At 40.2% G+C, this 18,059-nt stretch overlaps 1 protein-coding gene across 1 annotated transcript in view; it reads left to right on the top strand.

Annotated features, from left to right (window-relative positions):
• Positions 1–18,059, top strand: part of kif6 (kinesin family member 6) — a 677,660-nt gene that overhangs the window by 504,022 nt on the left and 155,579 nt on the right. Inside the window, exons 15-16 of the mRNA XM_065274836.2 lie at positions 15,601–15,656; positions 16,786–16,836. Of these exons, the coding sequence (XP_065130908.2) occupies positions 15,601–15,656; positions 16,786–16,836 (107 nt within the window). The remainder of the gene's footprint in view (positions 1–15,600; positions 15,657–16,785; positions 16,837–18,059) is intronic.

The raw sequence follows: 18,059 nt of genomic DNA, 5'->3' as shown, positions 1-18,059 counted from the left end.
AATATCTAAGGCAAAAAATGTCTTATTGTGATGACACACGGGGTGTTTGTTCGTCTGAAGATTCCGATCGCATTGATGTGCCTATTGTGACTCCCAGGTATAGCGCCACCACCAGGCGCCAGGAAGTGTGTCAGTCACAAAGGTGGATTTTTTTGACCGTTCCATCCGATGTTCTTTTAAATACTTCTTCTAGGATTTTCATGCGATTGACACCAAAATTGGTCAACATGATGCCGAGACATTGTAGATGATATATTGTGAAGGGATTTTTGATATCTTGAACGCTGTTCCCATGGCAACGCGTCAAACTTTACTTTCATTTAAAGGCATATTTAAAGGAGACATATCATGCTAAATCCACTTTCTTAGCTCTTAAATGCATTTTGTTGTATATTTGTAGTGTTTAGAAGTACATAAAAGTTGAAATTAGTCTCTTCAGGTGCTTTGTTGATATCGTTATATTCTGTTTTGTTCATATTTTCCAACCTGTTCTGATTTTTCTATTATCTATTACGTTTTTTGAACAATTATGTCACAGTATTTGCAGCGGAACTGCTAAATATGGACATCGACTCCTTGCCCAACACTACGAGCAATCCGCCATTTTCAATTTCTCGCTGCGATATTGTAGTCCAAGCTCAAGGATGCATAAGTTACGAGAGAGTAATTAAAAATGTTTGGTTGTTGAACCTGTGCCTGGTTGAGTTTTATTTTTCACGGAAATGTCATTTTTTTGTGTGCGAAGCACTTCAAGGATAACTATTTCACCAACCTCCACCAGTATAAAGTAGGATTTGCCGATAGACTTCGTCTGATTGAGAGGTCAATTACTTCTATCTTTGGAGACGACGAGCAGAGCACTTCGGTAAGCTGTAAATAACTTTAAAAACAGTAAAGTACACGGTGGTCATGGTTTAGCAGTGCCGTTTCTCAATCTGAAGGCTGCAGCCTGCATGTCGTCATCAACCCGGGATTAAGTTATAGCATATTACAACAACTTACAATAAACTAAGAATAATAGTCAACTTTATAATTGTTAATATACAGCATTAACACACCATTGCGATACCTCCACATGAAGACGTTTGTTCTGCAGGTTCGTCGTCTTCATTTTCATCTCGCTCCGTTTCTGACTCTGGCGCGAACATATAAGGCTGGATGGACAAGTCTTCCGTTGTTGACATTTTGTGAATAACGAGTGAATAAAAAGTTTCTGTGCCGCTAGATAATAGTATCTCTGCTATAAAACTACAAAAATGGCCGACTGGGGTGGAGTTTAACCGAGTGTCACCTCTGCAACCTGGAGAGGGGGCAGGGTATGACGTGCATTTAAAAAGACAGCACCAAAACGAGTTGCTCTCAGATGCACATCAGAAAAGGGGTAGAAAGGGGGCCTGTGGGGCTATAATAAGGAGGAATTCAGACCCAAGCATTGCAGTTTCGCTTTATATAGACCACAAATAGATGATTTATATGTAAAAAGGACAGATTTAAAAGCATGATATGTCTGCTTTAAGGCTGACAGTTACATGCTGTGAACTTTTAAATACTCCTCCTAGAGGCTTCATGCGATTGACACCAAACGAGGTCAACATGATGCCGAGACATTGGAGATCATAAATTGTGAAAGGGATTTTTGACATCTCGAACGCTGTTGCCGTGGCAACGCATCAAAATTTACTATAATTTCAGGCATATTTAAGGCTCTTGGCATGCTTAGATTAACTTCAAATTTGGCACATACATCCGAGTTGTCAACTGTTAAGTGTGGACAAACAGGTCAGACATAGGTGTGTCTCTTAAGTCGCTCACTAGTGCCCCCGTTTTTCTAAAATGTGGGGTTTGTTTGACCTACACAGTACCCAAATGTGTCAGTAACAACATTAAATAGCCCACTGATATTTACCCACTTGATGCACTTGCCCACCGTGCATTGTTTTCTCGGAGGCACCATGTAGGGGTAAATAAACGTGCGAGGGCCCCCAACACAAAGGTAAAAAGTCCTGTTTATTTTTGCATGTTGTCATCCATTTTTTATCTCAAAATGGCTTTACAGGGGGTATGGCTTAGCTAAATGAGATGTAAATGAGCCCTATTGTCTCTCCCAGCAGGAGAAAGTTGTAACTTTCAGAGTCTATTTTCTTGGCTTTGAGTTCCTACATTCAAATGGCCACAACTTCTCCAAATCATATCAGATTTCCATGTGTTACACATCGTTGTAAAGCTTAGAAACTGCACTTTCAGAATCCGTGAATAACTCAAAATGCCCCCGATCCGACTTGTGTCCCTACTTTCCGTGACTGGTCACATTTATTTAAACCAGGGGTGTCAAAACCATTTAGGCTGAGGGCCGGATCGGAAAAAATGTCCCTTTATGAGTGCCAAACTTTATCAAGCTGACATTAACTATACAAACTAAAATACAACTAGGCCACAAAATGCTCATAAGTAAAGAATTGGATTTACCTACTTCCTCTTTAAATGAACATGAACACAGTAATAAATAAAATCATTAAATTTTCTTTGCAAATAAACATTTTGAACACTAATGAGTACAGTCATTTAGCTAAGGCAAGGGCAAAATTTTGATTTGGACATTGGTTGGGATGTAAATAATGTCATAATCTTAGGTGTCATATTTATTAAGGTTACACGTGTCAGAAACAACAAATATAGAATATGCCTATTTTATTTTTATTTTGTACTTTTTTGTGATGCCAGTGGAAAATCTGACTGGGTAAGTAAAATACTGAACCATCAGATTTCCTCCCAATGTACTCCAGCAGAAAAAAAATCTAACACATTATACTTATTGAACAGCCATCACAAAAAAATCACAAAAAATATATATAATTATGTAATGTTTGGAGCTTAATATGTAAGGATTGTAAACGAAGAAAGCATCACGCACACAGTTCCAACATTACTCTTACTTTTATTCCTCTTCGTTCCTTAGTTCGTACCACTCCTTGGTGTCCCTCATGTGCTAAGTGAATGAGTTTAGAGCGCAAAGTAACTGGCACAACCAATCTCTGTCCTCTCATGATATACTTATCATCCACAGCTAGTTCATGTCTGATAGGAAAGTATGCCGTGATTGTTGGATCCATTTGTTTCTGTGTTTTAGGCCATCCTTGTATGATTTGGGCATGCAGCTTGGACAATTCTGGACAAGATTTGCACTCCTCAATAAGTTCCTTCATTGGAATGGCTCTTGAAACGTCCTTTGAAATCTCTGCGATAAGGCCCAGTTCCTCACCCTGGCCAGCATCGGAATGAGGTAGTGGCAATCTAGACAAACAATCAGCTACAAAGTTTGATTTACCTGGTCTGTAATCCAGATTGTAATTAAAACAAAGTAGTCTGGCTGACCAGCGAGCTATTCTCATTCCTGCTCTGTTCCTCTTGTGGCCAGTAATATGGTTAGTGCTTGGTGGTCCTTCCTCAGTGTAAACTTCCTGCCCCAAAGGTCCTCCAGCGTTCTACTGTCCAGACACACGCTAATGCTTCTTTCTCAACTGTACTGTATTTTCCTTCAGCTGGCGTTAACATGCGGGAAGCAAATGCCATTGGACTTTCTGTATGATCTGGGTGCAGTTGGGTGATAACACCTCCGATGCCATAATCTGAAGCATCGGTGGACACGAGTGTTGGTAAGGCAGGGTCGAATAAAGCTAAGGCCGGGCTGTGGGTTAACAGCTGTTTTAGCCCTCGAAAACTGTCCTCAGCTGCCTCTGTCCATGTAAATCCATTCTGGGATGCTCTGAGTATCTCACGCAGGGGCTCAACTACCATTGCATAGTTCGGAATGAATTTGCTAAACAAAGACGTAAGACCCAGAAAGGACCGTAATGAGGGTAGGTCTGTTGGTGCCGGGGCATTTGCAATAGCATCCACTGAGTCAGGGTTAGGATGTAGTCGATCTTTGAAAATTTCATGGCCTAGATATCGAATTCTGCTCTGGCCAAATTTGCTTTTCCCCATGTTGAGTTTCAGACCAATGTTTGTAAGTCGTGCGAGCACTGCCTGTAGATTAACGTCGTGGGTGGCTTTATCTCGACCGTACACGATGAGATCTTCTAAGTAATTCTGTACACCTGGTAGACCCTCAAGAACTGTTTTCATCATTTTTTTAAAGGCAGAGGGTGCCGAAGCCAATCCGAAAGGAACCTTAGTGAATCTAAATAATCCATCGTGTGTGATGAATGCAGTCAAATTTTGACTCTCCTCATGTAAAGGTAATTGGTGGTATGCACTTTGCAAATCAATTTGAGAGAACACAGTAGCACCTCTGAGCTCCGTGAAAAGATCCTCCATATGAGGTAATGGGTAGCAGTCAGTAATTACAGCCCGATTAGGTTCTCTCAAATCCACACACACACGAATTTCCCCAAATTTCTTTCTAGTTACAACGATTGGTGACACCCACGGCGAAGCATCTATCTTTTCAATTATTCCATCTCTCAGTAAGCGATTTATTTCCTTAGAAACTTCCTCCCGTACACTCAGCGGTAATCTGCATAGTTTGTGCTGCACTGGTTTAACTGATGGATCAATCTGTACTTTGTGCACAAAGCCTTTGACACACCCAAACGAGCTGGCTGCTGTATGATCTATTTCTGACACAGGTGAAACAACAGGAGCTGATGATGAGACAATACTACCTCCCACAATGTGACAGTTTAAGGCTTTAATCAAGTCCATGCCCAAAAGTGGTGATCCCGTTTTAACCACATAGAAATTGGCTTTGGTTGCAGCCCCATCATATGACACAGAAGCAGAAAAACAGCCTAAGGTGGGTAAGTGCTCACGTGAATATGTGACTAATCTCACATGAGGTTCTTTCAGCTCACAGTTTGCAAAATGTTTCATGAACAATGTCTCAGGCAGGATGGACACACTTGATCCTGTATCCACAATTAATTCCACTGGAATTATATTTTCTTGTGGTGCTTCCAGTTCTACTTGGCAGCGGATTTTGTCAGGAGACTGATTTACAAGCAACGCAGTCAGTTCAGGCACTATAACTTCTTTCACTTCTTTGACACTGGCCGATTTACATACCTTAGCAAAATGTATTTTCTTTCCACAGTGGTGACATGTAGCAGAGGCAGCAGGACAAGTGTGTGCGTTGGCCAAGTGAGTATTTGATCCACAGCGAAAACAGCATCTTTTATTTGAAGTCTGTGGCTTTCCATATTGTGATTACATTTTTTCAGTCCTTTGTTTACCTCTTTTGAAACTGGATTTTGTCCTCGAGATGGCTTGAACCTGAGCAGGATTCGAACTAGCAGTTGAAAGAAGTGTTGCACTTTGTACGGCCGATTCCACCTGAAGCGCTAACGTAGTAGCGCGATCTAATGTAAGTTCCGACTCGAGTAGTAGTCTGTCTCTCACCGCAGTCAGGAAAGGCCGTTCAATGAGTTGGTCCTGTAGCATTTCATCCTCAATTTCTCCAAACTGACAATCCTCTGCTAGATGACGTAACTCCGATATGTATTGACTTACGGTTTCATCCGAGCGCTGTGCGCGCTGTCTGAATTTATGTCGTGCAGCAGTGACGTTCACTTTGGGCGTGAAATGAGCATCAAGAGCCGCCATGGCTTCATTATAAGTCGTACCTCCATTTGGCAGCGTGTAGAAAAGTCTCTGGCCCTCCGTACCGAGACAATGTAATAAAACAGCACAAACTCTGGCATCAGGCCATGCATCACCCTGTGCTCTGATAACAAGCAAGTAGTTTTGGAAGATTTTCTTCCATGTAGAAAACGGAACAGTTGGTTCTCCGACCGTTGGAAGAAAAAATGCAGGCATGGGTACAGATGCAGACATCGTCGCCAATTTTGTAATGTTTGGAGCTTAATATGTAAGGATTGTAAACGAAGAAAGCATCACGCACACAGTTCCAACATTACTCTTACTTTTATTCCTCTTCATCCGTATTTCTACAGAACATTTTACTCCTGCAGCCTCTAGCGGGCTGGTTCAGTATTGCAGTATATTAACATTAACACAGGACATAACAAATTACAAACTACTGTAGTTAGCAATTATTTTATTGTTGGTGCTTTCTTTAGTTAACCCTCTGGGGTCCGACCATTTTGGGACACTGTCAGAGGTTCTGACATGCTCTTACATTTGGTCTTTTTTCAGTTGCTTTAAAACATAATAATGGCAAGTGTCTTATACCACTGTGTTCAGCACAAACTAGGCTAAAATATTATATGAGCTACATGTATGTACATGTTTGTATTTTTGAGAGAAAAAGGTTTATGCGTGGTTTTTAAAAAAGCAAAAATTTTACGTCACTGATATAAGTTCACAAAACCCATACTAAACATGTTTTAACAAGACTTTCCTAAACAGAATCTAGTAGTCTAGAGTTTTTTCTTTAAAATTATGTGAAAATCATCCTGCCTACTGATTCACATAAACCAATATATTGATTTAGAAATTGTAAGACACTTTTTGTTTAGAGTGGCCATATGCGAGAAGGATTGATTGACAGCTAGCAAACAAAGGTTCGCATAATGAGCTGCATAATGAGCTGCATAATGAGGCAGGAATGTGAGAGGGTACTACAGTAAAGAATGTGAGGAGAACAAATAAATGTATACATGTCCTTGCCCACCCAGCTCCACCCTACCTGGACTTCCTCACATGAACTCTGTTTTGCCTCTGCCCCCCCTCCCTTGTTTGTTGTTTTTGTTATGTCACCCCAACCCCTTTGTAGTGTATTCTTGTCTGCCCCTGTGTATATTTGTCATGTTTTCTTGGTTTTTGTCTATCTGTCAGTCTGTCTTGTCCCGTGTCTAGTGTTCCCCTGGGGAGCGTCTGGTAGCCGCTCCTTTAGGGGGGGATTGGTATTGGTTTACTAGACCACTTGTTCCCTGTGTCTTGTCTCTTTCACCCCGCTCCCTGATTGTTCTCATCTTCATTGTTTAACTCCTGTCACCTGTTGCCCTCATTAGTTGTCCTCTATTTAAGACCCTTGTGTTTGTTGTCCTGTGCTTGTGCATTGTTTCCAATTCATGTGAGTACTTTGTTAAGCTGTCAAGTCTAGTGTTATATATTAAGTGTTTTGCCTAGTTTATTGTTTAGTGTATCCAGTTTAGTGTTATAGTTTAGTCCTGTGTCCTGTCTAGTTTAGTGTTCACTAAGTATCCAGTTTATGTTGTTTTGCCCCCTCGTGGGCTTTGTTTTTTGGTTTTGTCCTTTAATAAAAGTCTTTTGTTAAGTACCAACCGTCTGCACTTGGGTTCCTCCTACACCACATAACATTTCCGCCTGTAATAGGACATTCACAGATTGTTTTTGTTCTTGCCATTGAAACGTTCACTGTGTGCACTTTCACTGAAGATGTTGAAAAAACTTTTTTTAATATTTTTGTGATATTCTATGTAAAAGATTAACTCTTAAGAAATGTTCATTTATAATTTATTTATTTATTTTTCCAAATCATATATATATGGTGATGTTCACTCATTTCAAAATCAACATTTGAATAAATATCTTATTACTGTGTGTCTGCCTATATATTATTTCATGAATTTCTGTTATTCATATAACAAGGAAAATGCATAATAGAACATGAATATTGATAGATTAAAGGTTTGCAGTAATTTTATAATTGTATCTTTGCAAACCGTAAGTGGTAGGCTAATGAAGCCGATTCAGTGGGGGACATACCCTTACGAAAAAGTACTATAGGAATCTTATAGTATTTTGGGACAAAATAGTATAGTAATCTTATATGAATACTATAGTAATTTGGGAAGTAGGATAAGACTACTATAGAAATACTATAACAGCTTTAAAATATTATAGAGGTATTAGAACATCACAGAAGTATGTTATGTTCTGTAATACCTCTATAATATCCTAGAGCCGCTATAGTTTTTTTTGTAGTAGTCTTATCGTACTTTTATAGTAATATTTTGTCCCAAAATACTATTTTCCTAAGGATAATTAGGCCATGCATAAACACGTTGTTTTCGTATTTAGATATGACGACCAGAAAAAAAATAAGTTATGCCAAGTTTTTGTTATGTTAAGTTGGTTCAGTGCCATTGACTCTAATTATTTTTCGGAGTTTTCCTTCAGTTTTCAGTCCATAATGGCGGCCGCGCCGTCACGTCATGGGGGCAACTGTTGCTATTGAGCGTTCTATTGAGCTTCGCCTCTTGGGCTTCTATACTCTTTGACACAAGTCATCAGCCGTTTCCTCAAGTTCACGTCAGGTAAGTGGTTGTAATTAAATGTTAATTTTAGAATATATTAATCGGCAAAGACGCAAATACTCGACGTTTTTGTAATGATATTTTTGTAGAAAGATATATTTAAAAGTGTGTTATGTTATGTGTCCGAAGTAAAGTGGAGCTATTTTAGTAAAGATAGCCTGGATATAGGTGGTTTACCGGACAGGGTTTAGAACTCTGTCTTTATTATAATTCTGACATTTTTACAAACAAACCTTATAAAATACAATACTGGCTTGCATTTTGAGACAAAACAATAGTACGTTACTCATATGTTAAGTGATGTCAGTTATTTTAGTCAGTGATAAGCCCTGTCCGAGAAAACCGCCCAATAGTGTTTAATTATGTGTGATGTCTGAGGGAAATTTGGCCTAACGTTAACGTTATTTTAGGGAATAAAGTATTTCACAATCAAGCTTTATTATATTAAACATGTTATTTATGTATGTGTGTGTGTTTATATTCCTCTGTTTATCAAACCAGAGCGGTGATCATGTGGAGAGGCAGACCAGAGGGCTGAAGAAAGTCTCCTAAATGGCCCTGGAGATGTTCTGACTTTGGAGTGCTTTTGGACTGTTTTATGCCTTCTATTTAGAGAAGACTTAATTCTGTATGTTCAGTCTGTATGATAAGTGAATAAGTGAATAAAAAGCTTTGTTTTCATGTGACTGAAGTTAATTATTTTGTTAACAACACCAGCATAAATTATTTGATAAATAATTTTAAAATGTTATTAAAAAAATCCCAAATAATAAATATTAATTGAAGTAACACATAAAACATTGAGTGAATACTTAAATTTTAATTGACAGAGTATTTGCTGTAAGTTTTTAAAGATTAAACTGATTAAAACATTTTAGTTGAATGAACTATAAAGCTAATTGAGCCAACATACTTTTTTATATTTGAGTCAAGTTTGGGCCAACTAAAAAACATCAATCCAGGTAACACTTTGGAGACAGAAATTGAGTGAACGTAAAATTTCTGTGGAACTAGTTACTAAAAAATAATTCATTGAGCCAACAATTTATTTTTTACAGTGTATCGTTTTTTATGACATTTGCACTCAAACCCAATTTATTCTCAAACCCAACTTGAGAAAGCAAGTTCTCATTGAGTTCTTAAAGGAATAGTACACCCAAAATGTCATACACTCACCGTGGTCAAGACAATCTCCTGAACTCAAAACTGAATGTCAGAGTGGGAAAGAAATGTGATTTAAGCAATTTTGAGCGTGGCATGGTTGTTGGTGCCAGACGGGCCGATCTGAGTATTTCACAGTCTGCTCAGTTACTGGGATTTTCACACACAACCATTTCTAGGGTTTACAAAGAATGGTGTGAAAAGGTTAAAACATCCAGTATGCGGGAGTCCTGTGGACAAAAATGCCTTGTTGATGTCAGAGGAGAATGGGCGGACTGATTCAAGCTGATAGAAGAGCAACTTTGAATTAAATAACCACTCGTTACAACCGAGGTATGCAGCAAAGCATTTGTGAAGCCACAACACGCAAAACCTTTAAGCAGATGGGCTACAACAGCAGAAGACCCCGCCGGGTACCACTCATCTCCACTACAAACAGGAAAAAGAGGCTACAATTTGCACAAGCTCACCAAAATTTCCAGTTGAAGACTGGACAATGAAATTAACTTAAATAATAATTAACCATAAACTGGACAATTTTTATGTATGTTCTTTCTAATAAACAGCAGTTCCCTATCAAAAGCTTTACTCGATGCTGCGCTGCTAAGCGCTATGGGGAAACGTCTTTATCGTTGACCAGCTGAATATAGTGTGCAAACACGTCAATGAAATTGACCCGGAGGTATATAGCCTCGGTTGATGACGACATCACAGCGCACCCGATGCGAGGCTATAAAATAGATGAGCAACAGCTGTGTCATCAGGTCTTTTTATTTTCAGACCAACTACTGAATGAGTGTGTGCTACACTGAAATGCAAATCTCTCTCTTACCTTTTGAACTTCACTTGAGATCTTTGTTAGGAGTTAGATTCCAACAAGATAGAGTGCAGACTTTCTCTCTTTCCGATTTTAAAGGAGTTTAACTTAAAAGGAAAATATGAGTAAGAAGAGTCACGAGCAGTCTAAGTCGTGTTTGTTTTCGCTTTATGGCGAAGGAGGACACACACACTTAACTGTTTTGTGTGTTTGGGGGAGGAGCATGCGGTCATGGCTTTGTACAGTCTGATGAGTGCGAGCATTGTGAATCATTCACAATATAATGATTCGTGCTCGCCGTGATTATTTCTGACCGCAACCTTAAATTAAGTTATATTTCTTCGCGTGATTCCGAAGCGCACTCCGGTGTTTCTTCGGGTTATGTGGGGGTATTATAATAATGACGTTGATGATATCTCTCTCGGTTCTGCAAACCAGCCTCCGAGCGTTTCTCGCGCGATGAAAGTCGGTCGAGGAGCTTCTCGAGGTGGTAACACGCGCCAGGTTGCAAATTGATTGGCCTCGCGAGCCAGAGAACCCCAAACAAAGCAAACTAGCGGATAGGTTTCTATAGTGACAAAGGGAGAGGACGAAACATGAGCCTCTCTCTTTCTTTGAGGATCTCCATGGTGAATTAAATAAATCATGGGAAAGACCATACTCATTGCGTGCTTCATGCCCACGGCGTCAATTTACGACTATCGTGGGTACAAAGACGCGCGGATATACCGAAATGCCACAGGTGGAAGAGACGCACGCGAGAGATAAGGTTTCCAGCATAATGTTAAAGGCCCTCTGTCTTCAATGTTAAAGGCCCCCCGTGCAGGGTTTTTAGCATTCCCCTAAGAGGAAATAATAAAATTAATACCATTATCAGAGAGTCTGGCAGCGTGGAAACTCCTGCCAGCCGTTTCTGCTTGGGTAATAAGCACAGTACACTTAGGATACATAATCCAATTTATTTGTCGTCCTCCGCACTTCAATGGCGTGATATTCACTTCCGTGAGACCGGAACGAACGCACGTACTGTTGCAAGAAATACAAACTCTACTGATGAAAGGGGCCATAGAACATGTTCCCCTTCCAGAGAGAAGGTCAGGCTTTTACAGCAGATACTTCCTGGTTCTTACAGTCTGCCTAGCTTTATCACCCCGCACACACACAAAATGTATGGATGCAGCACTGGCTCCATTGAGACTCCGGGGCATCCGCATTTTAAATTACATGGATGATTGGCTAATACTAGCAAAATCGCGATAGGTGGCGCTCCAACACAAAAACATTGTGTTAGCACATCTACTTTTTCTAGGGTTGAGACTCAACGCCAAGAAAAGCGTTCTTTCTCATGCCCAGAGAATGACTTATTTAGGGATAGTCTGGGATTCGATTACGATGCGGGCACATTTGTCTCCCGCACGAATCGAGGCCATTCAGCATACCCTGAGCAGAGTCAGGCTAGGCCAGGATCTCACTGTGAAATAATATCAGAGGATATTAGGGTTTATGGCATCAGCATCCACGGTGATTCCTTTGGGGCTGTTGCATATGACGCCGTTTCAGAGCCGGAGGGTTTCATCCAAGGGCCAACCCTCAAAGGCTGATTAAAGTGATGCGCCACAGGCTTCATACACTAACTATGTGGATAAGACCCCGGTTTGTTGCCTTGGGTCCCACGCTATGAGCGACTTGTCATCGCAAACTGCTAATGACAGACGCCTCCCTGACGGGCTGGGGTGCGACCTTAGATGGTCGTCCAGCTCAAGGGGAATGGGAGGGTCATCAGCTCAGTTGGCACATCAATTGCCTAGAGCTGACGGCTGTATTTCTGGCCCTGAAATATTTTCTCCGCCAAATGAGAAGCTGTCATGTCCTAGTGCGGGTGGACAACACAGCGACAATCTCATACTTAAGTCACCAGGGAGGTCGGCGCTCGCGCAATCTGAACAAGATAGCGAGGCAGATTTTTCTCTGGGCTCAGGACAAGTTCCTGTCACTCAGAACAGTGTACATCCCAGAAAACCTATATGTAGGAGCAGATTTACTGTCCAGGCAGACATTATCGACTGGGGATTGGAAACCCCACCCAGACATAGTGTCTCAGATATGGACCTGATTTTACAGAGAGAAAGTGGACCTCTTGGCCTCTTTTCAGATAGCGCAATGTCTCCTTTACTTCTCTCTGAGTTCCCCAGCCCCCCTGGGTCTGGACGCAATGGCGCACACATGGCCGGACAAACGCCTTTATGCGTTTCCTCCAGTGGCGCTGCTCCCGCAGGTCCTAGCCAGAGTTCGCCAGCAAGGCTCTTGCCTCTTTCTGATAGCACCGCGTTGGCTGAACAGAGTATGGTTTTTTAGAGATAATATCTCTCCTCAACGGCTCGCCATGGGCAAGTCCGGAGAGGAGGGGCGTTCTGTCTCATGATAATGCATCTCAGGCCCGACCTGTGGAATCTCCATGTTTGGCTCCAAAGGGTACCAACTGAGGGACACAGGTTTGTCGCCTGATGTTACTGACACTATTTTGAGTGCTAGGGCTCCTTCCACTAGAAAGAATTATGCCTTTAAATAGGGTGTCTTTGAAGCATGGTGCATGACACATAATGCAGATCCTGTTAACTGCCAGTTTGCTACAGTTCTGAGTTTTCTGCAGGAAAAGCTGTCAGCAGCTTATGCCCATCCACTCTCAGGTTTTATGTGGCCGCTTTTTCGGCTTGCCACGCTTTGGTGGACGGGGCGCCGCTCGGGAGGCATCCAACGATTGAGGCCTACAGCAAGAACTAAGATTCCTTCGTGGGACCTAGCTATAGTCCTTGAGGGTCTGGTTCAGACCTCCTTTTGAACCTCTAGAGTCAGCGTCTGATAGACTTCTGACGCTAAAGATGGTTGTTCTAATGGCGATAACTTCTTTAAAAAGAATTGGGGATATGCAGGCTCTGGCGATCTCGCCATCCTGTCTAGATTTTGCCCCAGGAATGGTGAAGTTGATTTTACATCCTTATCTTGATTACCTGCGTAAGGTTCCCTTTTCGACGGCACATCCGGTCATTCTTGAGACTTTCTGCCCTCCACCGTTCACCACGCCGGAGCAGGAGTTATACCACAGATTGTGTCCAGTCCGTGCTCTTCAGACTTATGTCCACTGCACTAGCCAGTGGCGTAAGTCAGAGCAGTTGTTTGTCTGTTTTGGGGGCCGCAACAGAGGTCCTGCGGCCACCAGGCAGTCCATATCACATTTGGGTTAGGGATGCCATTGCTCTTGCCTTTGAGGCGCGCTGTCAAGTCTCGCCAGCAGGTCTGAGAGCTCACTCCACCAGGGGAGTAGCCTCTTCTACTGCTTTAGTAAAAGGGGCCTCCTTGCAGAGCGTTTGTGATGCGGCAGGCTGGTCCTCTCCGCATACATTCATAAGATTTTATAGCTTGGATGCTCATGTCACTCCAGGATCTCCTGTCCTCGAGTCAACATCTCAAGCTGATGTCTATGCCATTTGTCCATAAAAGGGGTATCCCCCACTGCTACTTTTAGTAAGGGGTGCCTCCTTACAGAGCGTTTGTGATGCGGCGGGCTGGTCCTCTCCGCATACATTCATAAGATTTTATAGCTTGGATGCTCATGTCACTCCAGGGTCTCATGTCCTCGAGTCAACATCTCAAGCTGCTGTCTAAACCATTTTTCCATAAAGGGGTATTCCCCACTGCTATTTATTAGGAAAGGGTGCCTTCTTATAGATGTTTGTGAGGCGGCAGGAGCATCCTTTCCGCACACATCCACTATTTTTAGCTTGGTTGTTTATGTCTGAGATTTCTTTGCGGTCCTTGTGCACACACTTACACATCCGTAAGGGGTCCAGACATCTCCAAGCACGGCAGCGTGGGTATTGTCGTTCCCCATAGCGCTTAGCAGCGCAGCATCGAGTAAAGCTTTTGATAGGGAACGGAGGGGTTACTTGACTGTAACCTTGTTCCCTGAAAAAGCGGAACGAGATGCTGCGCTGTCTTGCCGTACAGTAGATGTCCCAGGACTGGTCTTCAAACAAAAGATCTGATGACACAGCTGTTGCTCATCTATTTTATAGCCTCGCATCGGGTGCGCTGTGATGTCGTCATCAACCGAGGCTATATACCTCCGGGTCAATTTCATTGACGTGTTTGCACACTATATTCAGCTGGTCAACGATAAAGACGTTTCCCCATAGCGCTTAGCAGCGCAGCATCTCGTTCCGCTTTTTCAGGGAACAAGTTTACAGTCAAGTAACCCCTCCGATATGTTTTATAATTTTTAGTGGGCTGCTGTTTCTTTTATTTTCCACAAAAAAGGGAAGGACCCTGCAATATATATTTTGTTTAAAAGTAACATTAAACGTGCACGTTTTTTTCTACTATACATAATAATAATAATAACAATAAATAGCATATGGATATAAAACGTATATGCCATGTTATCTTTTTATTAGGGATCAAATAAGTTTTGTGTCTCTCAGGAATTTTTTCGGTCAGAATTGGGCAAAATGGCTCTTTTAAAGGTGAAGGTTGCAGACCTCTGCACTAAGAGAATGGATTGAGGATACCTTTATTCATTTGTTGTGTGGCTCCTGAATCTGCAAAGGACTTGATATACACATAGGACGCATACTTTGCAATCTTTAAAGGGATAGTTCACCCAAAAATGAAAATCCTGTCATCGTTTACTCACTCTCATGTTGTAACAAACCCGCATAAATTTCTTTGTTCTGATGAACACAAAGGAAGATATTTTGAGAAATGTTTGTAACCAAGCCGTTCGTGGACCCTATTCATTTCCATAGTAAGAAAAAATAATACCTTGGAAGTATATGGGGTCCATGAACGTGTTGTATACAAACATTTCTCAAAATATCTCCCTTTGTGGTAATCAGAACAAAGAAATGTATATAGGTTTGTAACAACATGAGAGTGAGAAAACGATGACAGAATTTTCATTTTTGGGTGAACTATCCCTATGCGAGGACATTAGAACTCTGCTCAGTGTTCTGCATTCATTCAGTCTTTTTAATGTCAAACTTATACCACTAGCAATTAATCATAGGTTAATCAGAAATTTAATGTGTTTTTTGTAATAATATGCAAACACTTACCAGTTATTGTGAATGTTCTTTGATCTCCACCTCTCTCGTGCGGTCTACCCTAAAAAATAAAAAGACTGAGGCGTAACTTTAATGAGCAACTATACCTTCTTCAGATAAAAACTACAGAAATTTGTTACAGTGTGACTTAAGATATTTTTTTTACCATTTTCTGTATCCTTATTTTTAACTTTAGTAAATCAATCAAATCTATTGCATTACTGCTTTTCAGATTATATTAAAAAATATAAATTGTAACACCCTGCCTGTTTCATCTTTGTAGGTTTGCTGAAGCCAAGTCACTGGGAGAACATGTTAATCAGATCAGGAGACAAGTCGGTAAGTGTTTACCTTTTCTGGAGTGAAAGAATGAAAAGATGAAACTTTGTGGCATTAGGGCAGAACCACTGAATCACTATTTACTGCGTAAACATGTTTCACAGTGGGTGTTAAGTAATTGTGTAGCTAAGTAATTGTGACTGTCTGTGTGCAAATTTCAAACAGTGTATTGAATCCCTTAAAGAGCACTTCTGGAAGGGAACGACACACAGAGGGAATCGCTAAGATTCTTTCCAAATAGCCACATCATGAGACACTATTGCCACACACCTAATGGTTCAAACTTTAAGTGTTCTAGTTTTCAAAATGATTAGGGTTGTTCACAACCAATACAGTAATGGATCAGTAGTTTGTAATTATATTTTCAAAAGCATATGGTGTAAAGTTTATAAAATATAGGTGGAAAGACTTAATATGCAAATGTTTCAATATACACATTTTTATTACTTCAGTATTGTTTTCCAACAACAGTCTGCCTGTCATGTGCCTTGGTTTCTGAAAGTTGTAGCTGTGATTAAATAATGTTGAAAACATACCCACGTTTTTAAAAATAATATAATTGCTAAAAATATCAACAGTTTTAATTGACTACAACTTTGCATAAAACTAGACTACAATCTAAAACTAAATCTTGACTAATAAAAATTTGGCTATGGTGGGCAATATATGACTTAAACTAATGTAACAAGCACATTTGACACAGGACCATGACTAAAACTAAAATAAAAGCTAACAAAATAAACACTTATTTAGTATGCCTTACAAGTTTCTTGCAGACAAAGATTTTTTTCATGAATATAACTGTTATCTGAATATATACAATTGCAAAGAGACAATCATTTTTAGAGTTGGTATACTGCATTCTGCATTATTTAGCAATAACGGCATGTGCCCCTTTTCTATTTGTCTATACTGCCTGTACTAATATAATTTACTGTAAAGCTGCTTTGTAACAATGCAAAACTTTAAAAAAGCACTATAGATATTTTAATTGAATTTGTACTGATTCATTTAGATTTAAAAAACTTAAACAGAAACAACGTGTATATTTTCACATTATAGTTTTTTTTACTTCTCTAAATCTTTTTACATTGTCTGCATTTACATTGTCTTTTACCCTTACTCTCAGATGAGTTAAAATTGCAGCTGAGAATGAGACGGATGCAAGTGGCAGCCCAAGGTTGGTAATTTACAAAAAAAATTCTGATTTCTATCACTGCAGGGTGCAGTTTGAATTTTATAATATTCTAATATTCTCTGATGTCTATTTTAATGTTAGCATGTTATTTTTTACATAAGAAACATGGTAACACTTTACAACAACAGTACATGAATAATAATGTACTAATACATAAATTGATAATCACTTTAATGTACTATTCGCACGGGATTAGTATTACCTGGGGACCCTGTGTGATTTAGAAATTACCTCCCTACGTCTGAGTTTCGTGTGGCCGGTTCGCACGGGATAAGCAAAGCCTGTGATTTCACTCAAATTTACTGACTTATCTCCCTGATATAATGTTGAGGCTTTGCATAACACTATCACGCAACACCGCGACATGCTGTAAAAGGTACCTTTACCAAATCATATTTGTAAATCATATTTTTTAAATCATACAGTGAGTGAACGTGTGGGGAAAAAAGTGAAACTGAGATGACAGAATTAGCGTCCTCTGCCTCTAGATGCCGTTTTAAAGATTAAAATTACTTTTAACTATCTGGGGCCGTATTGACAAAGAATTTTAAGGCTAAAAGTAGCTCCTAACTGGCGAATTTAGAAGCAACTCCTAAAAATAATAGGCGTGTCACTCCTAAATTTAGGACTCCTAATTTTTTTCACTAAGAGTAATTCACAAAGCATTTTAGCCCTAAAAGTAGCACCTAAGTCTGGGACAGCTTAAAAGAAGTCGAGAGGACTCCTAACTCACTAAGACCTATTCACAAAGGATCTTAAAATGTCTTAGGTGCTGATCCTCCTTAACATGGACAGTTTCACCAACTCAAAAGCATTGCACATACTTAAAAGCACACTTTAATGTAAGCATATTGTTTATAACATTTGTTTCATAATTCATTACATTCATGGCAAGCAGGAAGTTTTTTAGAATTACATGAAACAACTAGATAGGTACATTTCCTGAAGAAAATGTGAAGTGGTGCTTGCCGTGGCAAATTCTGGTGACCATATATGATTATACTCCAAGCTAAAAGTAAAATGATCCAACCCTCGTGTCTGTATGATGTTCTGATGCAGAGATATAAGGCTTTGTTTACTCTGTTGCTAGGGTACTGTATTTGGTTGCTAGGGGAAAAAATGGCATCCACTATTGATTACCCTCCGAGTCACGAGTCAAACGGTCCAACCTCCGTGTCTCTACGATGTTCTGATGAGGAGATATA

This window comes from Paramisgurnus dabryanus, chromosome 17 (assembly GCF_030506205.2).
Source record: "Paramisgurnus dabryanus chromosome 17, PD_genome_1.1, whole genome shotgun sequence".
Classification (NCBI taxonomy): domain Eukaryota; kingdom Metazoa; phylum Chordata; class Actinopteri; order Cypriniformes; family Cobitidae; genus Paramisgurnus; species Paramisgurnus dabryanus.
Note: the sequence above shows the minus strand (reverse complement) of the source record. Positions and strands in the feature narration are given on the sequence as shown.